This window comes from Suricata suricatta, chromosome 7 (assembly GCF_006229205.1).
Source record: "Suricata suricatta isolate VVHF042 chromosome 7, meerkat_22Aug2017_6uvM2_HiC, whole genome shotgun sequence".
In the NCBI taxonomy this organism is placed as follows: domain Eukaryota; kingdom Metazoa; phylum Chordata; class Mammalia; order Carnivora; family Herpestidae; genus Suricata; species Suricata suricatta.
This window is the reverse complement of record NC_043706.1, coordinates 130,908,199-130,919,662: the sequence shown is the minus strand read 5'-3', so window position 1 is coordinate 130,919,662 and position 11,464 is coordinate 130,908,199. Positions and strand designations below refer to the sequence as shown.

Below are 11,464 nucleotides of genomic sequence, written 5' to 3'. Positions count from 1 at the left end.
AATCTCTTTACAGCCTCACCAGCCCTTCTCTGCCTCGCTAAATCCTCTTTCCATCAAACCTTTTGGACCTCTGCCTTCATAGAAGAGGGTCTTCCATTGGGTGAGGGGTCCCTCCACAGTCTACTGGTCTCTTCTCTGTGACAATTCTTATTCCACTGGGTTTAATTGGTTACACATCCATCCCTCTCTTTCAGTCCATAAGCAACTTGACAACAGATTTGGTATCCAACGTCTACAGCTACCATAGAAGTCAGTACCCAACCAACATTTAATAAAGCTGGCCAGAAAAAAAAAAAAAAAAAAACTTGCCAAGTGAGTGAATATATCCATTAATAAATAAATTCCATTACATTACTCTAACTTATAAAATTAATAAAATCCATAGACAAATTTGGCTACTACTGTAACGAAAGGTATTCTATGGGGATTTGCATCATAAAAGTACCAAAAGAAAAGGTACTGTGTGTACCACGAACAAGTAAGAGAATGCTAGGTGGAAAACCCAGCTGGTAGGGGCCACACTTGAGCTGAACCTTGACTTCTGATGTAACAGAGATGGGACCAGATGAAAGAAAGGTACCCACTAGAAACGAGAATAACTGTGAAGAGTGGGAAAGTGCCATTTAAATGTGGTTTTGAACAGGAGCTTCGTGGATGAGATTAGTCAGAATCAAATTACAAGGGCTTTGAATGCCACACTATGGAGTATGCACCTGTTCTGTGACTAGTGAGACGCCACTGGAGGGTTTTGAGCAGAGGAAGGATCAAATCAAGTGTACACGTTGGGTAGGAAGCTCAGGTAGCAAATTGAAAAATCAATCAGAGTGCGAAAGCTCGAAAGCTGAAAAGCCAATAGGGATCTTAGTGTGGCAATAACAGAGAGCTGGCTGTGTATGGCAAACGAGAGAATGACACAAGAGACATCTGAGAAGAAACTCCTTGTCTGTGTGTTTTCAGATGTTACAATGACTGGTACTATGTCTCTGGGACCTCCAGCTGTCCGATATAGGAATGCTAGAACATGGGAACACTTCTCCAAATTACCTGAGAACTTCACTAGCCATTTCCCAAGGTCAAACAGAGGCTTCTTAGAAAAGCAACTTTGGTTTCATCGGTCACAGCTGCTGAGCACCAGAAAGAAAGAACAAAAAGCCCCACAACATTGGGGTGACAGTCCCCCGCCACGTGGGGCCTAGAACTTACACGGCAAGTCAAGGCATGTGGGCACTCGAGGAGACTGATGTTCACTGCTAACCCGAGGAGCTGCACTTAAACACGTGGTGAGGTTTCGAGGACTTGCTTTTGGCTGAAGTCTCTGGGCAGTCACATGAGGAAATGGGCAGCCATGAGATCTGAAGAGCATGGGAAAGCCTCACCAAACTGCACCCTGGGTACTCACGTCGAAGTGCAGTGCCTGGATACCACCCATTTCCCTTATCGATAAGTGAGTTTTGTAAAACGCAAAAAGGGCAGGAGGGCGGGCAGGGAGTGAAGGAAAGAAGCATTAAAAATTTCATACGTTATGGGGCACCAGGGTGGCTCAGTTGGTTAAGCATTCGACTTCCATTCAGGTCATGATCTTACCTTCTATGAGTTTGAGCCCCGCGTCAGGTTCTTTGCTGACAGCTCAGAGCCTGGAGCCTGCTTCAGATTCTGTGTCTCCCTCTCTCTCTGCCCCTCCCCTGCTCATGCTCTGTCTCTCTCTCTCTAAAAAGTAAATAATAAGACATTAAAAATTTTTTAATTAAAAAATTGCACATAATCTATTTGCCAAAAAAATGCTGCAAATACTTCATGACAGAAAAAGAGTACATGAAGGAAGCTTTAATTCAGTCCTCCACATCAAAGGCTCCAGGGAACACTCCAAACATGCACCTGGAAATTTAATGCAATCAATTAACTGAACTGCTATATAGGGGGTTAAAGTTGTATGCACAATGCTAGAGTCTGGTGTATAGCAACTATCAAAAGACTTAAAGGAAAGAGAACTGTTGCAGGGGTGGAACGGGTTGGGGGGACATGGGAGGTCTAAGGGTTTTGATTACTGTCAGTTATCTAAACCCTCAACAAAACCCTACGTCACGCAGGCTACCTGGCAAAGGTGTGTGCCTGTTTTCTAATGTCACCTTCGCCTCCTGCGGCAGAAGACTGCAGCCCCATAGTCTTCTTCAACTCACCCACTTTACATCTAGTCAGCATCCAATGCACCTGCCCACTTCGAATCTCACTTTGGAAAAGACGATGAGTAGAAATTAATGTTACGGTCATCCTTCTCCCTCAGCACCTCTTTTATCCTCTGTTTCAGACACCCATGTGGCTGGCTGAACTGGAGACTTGGAAACCAGGCAGATCTGGGTTTCAATGGTCCTCCATGGGGCCAGCGTGGCAAAATCACCTGCATGACTCTGAAATCGTCCTTGATTCCAACATGCAGCTACGGTTGGAAATCCACTTTCGCAGACCTGCTATAATGTGAGTGTCTGTCCCTCTCCCTCCTCCGTGACCCTGTTTTCCAAATCAGAGAGAAATGCCTTCCTTGCCCTCTATACAGCATAGCCTCTCCACACACTGCTACCGCATTTTCAACTCCTTCCGTCTCTGGGACTGGTCCAGTCCACAGTGCCTAATGCCCCTCACTTTTTTTTATTGATATACTTAGTTTTACTTATCTGGAGTTTATTACAATTGCTTCGTTTTGTTTTTCTAGAATACCCCTTGGCATATATTAAGCATTCCAAGAAATATTAGCTTCCTGCTTCCTTTAGGTTGAAGGAGTTTAACTTCTAATCACAATAGGGTATTAAAGTTGGACCCTGGAAGGCAAAATAAACAAATACAGGGAAGTCACAAACATTCCAGAGTCATAAAGAGCCCTCATAGTCACCTTCTTCAGTGTAAAGTTGCAAGTTCTTTTCTAAAGCAGTCATAAAAATAATGACTTGCTATGTGCCAGGCATCATTTCAAACCTTGACATCTTTGAACTTGTTTAATCCCCACAACAACCGGAAGAGATAGATCCTATTTTGACTGGCATTTTACAAATGAGTAAACTGAGGCACACTGAATCAAAGATCACAACAAGGCAGGAGTGAAGCCAGAAACAAAAGCTGCCGGCCTCCCAAACCTGTTCTGAAATCACTCTGTTGCATACTAGCAACTCTCATTGCTTGCGGTAGTTATGACTTTAAAGTTTCCACAAACAGTAAATTAGTGAATACTATGCCACTGCTCCAAGGGGAAATATGGGGTGACATTCTTGCAAGCCTCTAATCATAACATTTCCATCAACCAATTAACACAGAGCCTAATTTCATGTGTGTATCTGTTTAAAGAGATCATATTTAACATATACTGGTGATTCATTAACATTGAACTCTCATAGCCAACGGCACAATTATTCATGCCCAAAGTTTACCTAACACACTTATTTTCTATATCAGACACAGCACAGCCTTGTTGCACTTAGGAACATTAGACAGCACTTAAGCATCATGCCTGAGAGTCTTCTTATACCGAAAAGTCACCAACAAAAAGCACAAAAATTCAAAAAATAAAATAAAATAACAAAAAAAAACAAAAAACAAAAAACAATAAAACATGGCACTGCATGGACCTGCACAGGATACTTGTTTCCATTAGGAGAGTTCAAGAAGGGAGAGCGTCGCCTTGTTTGACCTCAGCTGGGAACATGCATGTCAGATGACTCAAATTTTTCCCCACTCTGAACACGTCTGCAAATGCCCAAGAAAGTGCCATGAGTACTGATTTGGGGGTTATAAATCAATTCTAGCAAGGAGGCAAATTCAAATATATGGAATCCCCAAATAATGAGAATCAACTGTACTTGGAATACCCCTCGGACTCCTTTCTACTTCTATCCTTGAGGGAGAGAGATTCTCAAACTCCCCACACTCCTCCAAACCCATCTAAGGATCCCCTCCTGATTGGCGGTTCTCCCAGTGAGAGGCCTGAACGAATCATGTAAGGGATGCTTGCTGCCTGCCACCAGTCATCCACTCAGCAAAAAGCTTCTCAGGACTCCCACGTGCCATGCACGTTGCTAAGAGCTGAGAGGAATGCATTGAATAAGATCTATCTCTGCTTGGACTCGTGCTCACGGATTCCTCCTATTAGAAATCAAAGAGATTTCCAAAGGTCCCACAGGTTTTTCAGAGAGCTAAGGGAAATAGCTTCTCAATGTAACTAAGTCCTCCTTTACACTCAGAATATACATCCTTTCTCTCTGAATTGCTTGAAATATTCTTGGAGAAGTAAATACAGTCATTTGTGAGGTCTTCCAAAAAAGGCAGATAACAACATTAACAGAAAGGACCCTTAAAATCAACTGTGGTTCTGACAATGTTGTATTGCAAACATTTCACAAAAGCAAAAAACAAATAAAAACAAAACAAAAAACACATCATTGAAAATACTTTACTGATATAAGTAAAATGAATCTTGGATGCACCTGACTATTCAAAAAAGAGCGTTTTTGTTGACAGAATGGGAGGTTCCACTCAGCTTTAAATGCCTTGTGTAAATTCACATGCATCTAGAACTCTGCGAGAGACAGTGGGCAAGGCTGTTCTTCAGTCATCTCCATACAAATCCACATGCAGAACACTATGGCCCTCAGACTCCCCCATCCGCACACCTACTGTGTGCGTGTGACACCGATATGTGAACCGTTAGGAATATAAAACTGTGTTTTATTTCATCTCTGCCACTGATGAGCTATACAACTGGGAACAACGTAACCAAAGAATGAATAAATGAGTAAACTGTCAAAGCAATTCTACCTAAGTGAAAATTTCTTTCTGATTTTGTTTGTTTTTTTTTTAATTTCTATCCTTAGAAACAAGAAAAACTATTTTTAAAGTTTTTACTGTAGTTAATGCCACTCTGGGTTATTCTGACACCACTGGCTTTCCCATGCTAGGTAGGAACTCTATTGAGCCCTGTTCCAACAACAGATGAAACAGGTCAATAAAGAAATCAACCAGAAAAGGTGAAAGAAAAATAATCTGGGAATATGCAGAGGGAGCAACTAAAACAGAGAAAGAAAGAAAGAAAGAAAGAAAGAAAGAAAGAAAGAAAGAAAGAAAGAAAGAAAGAAAGGAAGGAAGGAAGGAAGGAAGGAAGGAAGGAAGGAAGGAAGGAAGGGAGGAAGGAAGAGAGAGAAAGAAAAGAAAGAAAGAAAGAAAGAAAGAAAGAAAGAAAGAAAGAAAGAAAGAAAGAAAGAAAGAAAGAAAGAAAGAAAGAAAGAAAGAAAGAGAAAGAAAGAAAGAAAGAAAGAAAAGAGACAAAGAAATAAAGAGAAAGAAAGCAAGTTAGCTAGCTAACTTAATAGGGGAAAAGAAGCCAAAAAGAGTTTAAAGAACATTAGAAAACAAACCAAAGAAGAGAAAATATGAGAACGGATTACTAAAAAAACTAGCAGAGAACAGAGGAAGTATGCCAATGCAAAAAACACTATTTCTAACATCATTTGGTCGCAGGGAAATTAAAAGAAAATTGTTTTTTACTTCCAGGATCTTAGAAAAAAAAAATCCTAAGTCTTTCTATGAGAAAAGTGAGTCGAGTTGCCAAGAACACTGCCCAGGAAGTAGCGCCTGGCACACCGGCGTGGCCGGCTGGGGCCCTGCACACAACATGGTTTGGAAAGGAGGCCCCCAGCCGGAGGAGGATGCAGGCTGGGAAGGGCTGCACGGGGCCGGGGGCTTTCGAACCAGACAGCTCTGTGGCTCCTGAGCTTGGAGGTGAGAATCTGAACGTTAAACTGCAGAGGCCATTCCCCCTGCAACGGACAACGTTTGGGGAACTGTCTAAAAGAAGAGCCCCGGGGCACCTGAGTGTCAGTGAAGGGACTTCGGCTCAGGTCATGGTCTCCCAGTTTGTGAGTTCAAGCCCAGATCTGGCCTCTCTGTGCTGACAGCTCAGAGCCTGCAGCCTGTTTCAAATACTGTGTCTCCTCTCTCTGCCCCTCCCCTGCTCACGCTCTGTCTGTCTCTCTCAAAAATAAGTAAGCATTTAATAAATAATAAATAAATAACTAAGAGCCCCATCCGAGTCTAGGCAGGGCTTATTTGGAAATATCTAGTCCTGAACACTTCTTAATTAGCTTTGTTAGCTTTAAGCGAGCTTCTATATTTTCCCCAAAGCGTAAATGACAGAAAGTAGAAAATTATAAGACCAAGTAGCCTGTTATCTCATCAACAAGTACACAATTAAAATAGATGGTGCAGGAACAGACCAGGGACCCAATTTTATCCCTCTAAAAAGTACAGAGGAGAAACAAACAAAAAAATCCAAGCTTCTTTGGAGATTTCTTTTTAAATTTTCTGCATAGTCATACACACCCATTAGAATTGCCGTATTAATATAACTGAGAATTTCATGCTGAAATATTGACTACTTAACTTAAATTATAACCACCCAAAACAGGTGACGTACCGAACAAGAACTTGATTTCAGCGTGGGACCACTGTCTCCAGGCTATTAAACAGGCATCCAGAACTACTGCCTCCCCCAGCTGCCACCAGACCCTCGCTGCCACCATCACCGCCATCCTTGCCACCACCAGGACCATCCTCAACATGATCTCTCCATCACACCACCAGATCACTTACAAGTGGCAGTCACACCGTTTCTTATTTGACCCAGCTTCTTGAAATGATTACTTTATTAAACTACATCAAATTTCATCAGCTAGGACCAAAACAATTGTCTTTCTATCTTTCATATTTTTAATACGGTCTAAACATATACATAATTGAAAGTCTTGCTGATTAATGCAATGCTTCGCTCAAAATTCCTAGTAATATTCTCCAAGGTGCAGGACTCCGTAATGATGTTTCTTCCCTCATGAGATCAAGAATATCATAAAAGTGCTTCACCTCCAGCCGACTGAATTATCCGGATTACAGAGGACAGCAAGAGTGCTATGTTTTAGGAGTAGAGCAGGGAACAGCTCAAACATCTTTTTTTTTTAATAGCATTATCTGTCAATGGCAGAGTTTAAAATATAAAATAAAACTACTTGATGGCTTTGACAGGCTGCCTCCTTTCTATGAAATCTCTCACACTTTCACTTTGGTTGGTTTGTGTTCAAGTGTCTGCATTTTGGGGATTTACAAAGCATCTTTCTCTGGGGTGTGCGTCTTGGTGCTAAACAGTCATGGCCATTCTATGCTACCCTTGCTCAATAAGCAAACAGAGTCTTGGAATGAAGCTAAATGACTTATTTGTCCCTGTTCATGCAATGTATCCTGGAAAAGAAGGGAACATACTTAGCATGCGGTTCCTTGTGCTGGGTTCTTCTAACGTTACATTAAAAATAATACTGATGTCACAAGGAGGAGTCAGATGTATTAGTTTTGTGCTGAGTAGGTGTTTTAGAAAAAATATAATCATAATTTATATCTTTCCATGTGTTAAACTATTTGCACCTAAGGAGGGTTTTGACTTTTTAAAATGTATCTAGAAACAAATGTTATTTATAAAAAGCCAGGTTGCAAACAAATGTTGTGGATGGTGATAAAGATATTATTTAAATTTGACTTCCACAAAAAATGATTTCACATTATCATTAATTAATTTGCAGTGAAACTCCTGACTACTTAAATTTGTCCTTTCCTACTATCTTTGAGCTTGCAAAAGCACCAAAATGAATACTACGAGGTGAAAGAAATAATAAAATATTGAACTCTTGGGTAGCTTATGGACTGCTTTCATATATACCATCCCACCTGACAAAGTTACTAATATCTTATCATTAACAGAAAGTTTGCCATCTTGTATAGTTTTTCCTGATAATGTATGGTTCCTGCCGTTGTTTTCTTGACCCCTCGTCTTTTATATTCTTAAAACAATAAGAAACCAAAATGCTAAACCGGAATCTTCCCAAATGCTGAATGTCATATCCGAAATGTATTCACAAGAGCAATCCAAGGATCCAAATTAACTGAGTGCGAGAAAGTAGATTAGAATAAGTGGCAATTATCCTTCGGGGGCTTTCCACCAAACAGGTACAAGCCACATGGAGTAGGTGAAAATGAAACGGGGATTCAAGATGTGATTCCATTTTCAACCTAAAATGCATTCTCAAGGAAGTATGAGGCTCCTTCAACTATTCTGAGACCAACGCAAAATGTCAGGTAAACAGTTAACAACTTAAATGAATAAAATGAGAACAGATATAAAACGTCCTAAAACATCACCTAAATACAAGGAAAGAATTATTGGAAACTTGAAAATTAGCAATTCAAATCTCTCCCTAGAAATGAGCTTTATTCAAAGTTGAGAAATAGTTTTAAATGATCACTGGCGAACATACTATTCACTCAAAATATGCACACAGCCAGCATACAAATTACTGGGCAGTGACTCCGATGCAAAAGATCTGCGTGTTTGTTAAGTTTTAGGGAAGAAGTGGGCAATGCTGAGCCTTTAGGAATATTGGGTAGTAAAACCGAAATGAACACGGAGCACTACTTAATTTGACTTTTTAAAAACATGGTGGATATAATTACATTTCATCTTGAGTTTTATTCAAAGCTCCTAAGTTGTTTGAACACTGAAAAGGAACCAAGGATGAAGTGGCTCCCCGCTGCCTTCATGTTGAAATTTCAGGTAGGACACATCATGCAAAGTCACAGCTCCGCCTGTTTACAAATGCATTGCTCTCAACAATCTGGTGGGCCGGGTGACCACTTCTCTCACATTATTGTATGCCCAGGGTAGTTTTATCTATTACATTTCTTTATAGATAGATATGGCTGCATTTGTGGCCAACAAAACAAAGTAACCATAGTATCTTAATGCTAAAAGTGAACTTCACCGAAATTCTCTGAACATCCCAAAGGGACATTCGGGTAGACAATCCACGTGACAGCCGCATTTTACACAGGGAAAAGTTAAGAATCAAAAATAGTAAAGCTTAATCTAACTGACCTGAAGACACCAGCTAACTTCTAGGGGGAAAAGAAAATAAAAACGATTTAAATAGCTTTTTGGTTTGTGTGGCTAAAATGACCACCCACTCACCTGAATTTTTTGTTTCTACTGACCATAACACGTTAGGCCACTAACTTTCAAACTTCCACAGCAAGAGATACATTTTACATCGAAGTCGGTGCATCCAAGCAGATAGAATTAAAACAAATTTTCTGGAACAAAATCCACCCTTACTAAATATCATGCACTCTGATATCTTCTATTATATTTTTGTCTATTTTATTTCTTAAAAAAAAAAGTTCTAGACTCACTAAACTGATTTCATAATCTCCTGGGTTATGACAAGCAGTTTCAAAGCACTGCTTTCAACCCCCAAAACTTTAGAAACTACTGAAGACGAGAGACAGTTTCTCGAAGAGCCTGATCAATTCTTTGTACCCAGTTATTCAAACAGGAAAAATAAGAGGGCAAAAATAGTAAAGAACATCTGCCCATTTGAAACAACACTTGCATAACGTTCCTTCTTCCGCCCTGGTTCCCGAGAGGCAGATTTCAAACCACAGAGTAAGGATGTTATAAGAACTAAACTACAAAGAAAAAATCATTCTAAAACTGAGTTTCCACATGGAATCCCATGTGTATGAGTTTTTACTTCATTATTCAAGTCCCGTGGCATTGTTCTAAACATATTTGAATATGATCCAACACAAAAAGTTTAAGATGGGGCATATTACAGTGATCTTATTTGCCACTGGGATGATGAACATTTCTGAATAAAATGTGGTCCTTTCTTTATATGATCATGCTCACTTTGTAATTATTAGCAAGGCAGTAAATAATCCACCGAGGAGCGTTCTCATTAGTGCCCATTGAATTCAGTAGGATTAATTTGCAATAAAAGAACTGAAAATTAAATGGAGAGGAAAACGTTTTCTGGAGTCCATCATAAGGTTATGGAATTCACATCATACCGTTGCCTTCCTCCACATCAAGGAGTTTAAAAGGTTGTGAGAATAGGACTTAATCGTTATATTTTGTTCTAACACTTTAAAAAAAAAAAGGATAAATTCTTTCTCTTTCCATTTTAACCCTGAATTAAAACAAGTAAAACTAATTTGAAATATGCCAACTTTTTAAAGTTTTTTCATTCTTTGTCTTTTAAGTAATAATTCAGTCTGAACCTGTTGGGCTGTGGGATGCTCCAAAGTTTCTGAGGAGGCTGAAGGATATGGGGTATGTTCAGACACCCCAAGAGTGCGCCCTTCAGCAGCATCAGGACCAATCTGCACCTCCCTCCCGGTTCTTCTGCTAGGACTATCTCTGGAAATAGAACACTGAACAGAAAACAGTCTACACCTTGCAATGCAGACGGGTCCAGGTGAGGGCAGGGGGCAAGCCCAAACACCAGTCTGCAGTCAGTGCCTAACTCAGCACCCAGCCATGTGGGCGCCCTGAGGTCTTCCAAACCCACTCCAGAGGCTAGCCGCCCTTGGATGCCTAGGGCACAGGTGTTCATCAGAGCCACTCACCTAAGCCCGCCCCAGGTCCACCAGAAAGAGAACGGAGAAACTGTCAAAGGGTAAGGGGAGAAGGGATCCTAATCCTTGGGGAGAGGGGGAAATAAGGACACAAAACACTGGACACTCAGGTCACAAATGTGTTCCTGTATGTCCTGGACTGCTAACACCACTTCTAGAGACTGAAAGGCACAGAACCGACCTGACCCGCACCCCATTCCGGGGGCATTCTCTGCCTGGTAGGCCAGAGATGTAACTTAGTTGGCAGAAGAATTATTTCAAAATGCTCTCTGATGCGGCATGTTTTAAACTCACAAGACGCCTATAAATCTTCGACTGTCAGAAGTCCTATGCCAGCAATCTGCTTCAACATTGACCCAGCCAGATAACTCGGAAACTTGTTAAGACTCATTCAATTCTTGTATTGCTCTTCTGAGGAGCGCAATTCAAACCTAAAGCCCTGGAACTTAGCTGGGATGGAGAGGAAGGGGGGAAGTAGGTGTTGGGAATGGCTTGCTAAAAACACACAAACAAAAACCATCGTCATCATAATAGTAGCGTGCATATTTCTAATCCGAAATTCTAGATGAAAGGAAATTTTGCGAGCACATGAAAACAATAATTTCAAATAACACTAGTAATAAACTCCCAGCTCCGCTAACCCCAAATACCTCTAGCCTTAAAGACCAAAGCAGGACATTGACTAGGGACTCCAAGAGCTTTGTGGGTGTTTCGGAATTTTTTTTGTTTAGGGTGACCCTCTCCCCCGCCCCCCAAGAAATAACCGCCACTTTGTACGATTTTCCAAAATGAGTTAGGAAGCCCACGGGTTTTCGGAGCTGCCTCTTACGCAGATGGTAGGGGGTGGAGAATAGCGTTTTCTATAAGCTGCCAAGCGAGAGAACTTGGCTCTTGAACCCAGATCTACAACCACCACCACCATCCGCGCATCCCGCCCGCCCCGCAGCTCCCGCGGCCCCGGCGGTCCGGC

The 11,464-nt window shown here is 41.1% G+C and overlaps 1 protein-coding gene across 1 annotated transcript in view; it reads right to left on the bottom strand.

The window, feature by feature from the left end:
- Window positions 1-10,881: 10,881 nt before the first annotated feature.
- Window positions 10,882-11,464, bottom strand: part of LOC115295370 (estrogen receptor-like) — a 917-nt gene continuing 334 nt past the window's right edge. Inside the window, exon 2 of the mRNA XM_029943252.1 lies at window positions 10,882-10,989. Within this exon, the coding sequence (XP_029799112.1) occupies window positions 10,882-10,989 (108 nt within the window). The remainder of the gene's footprint in view (window positions 10,990-11,464) is intronic.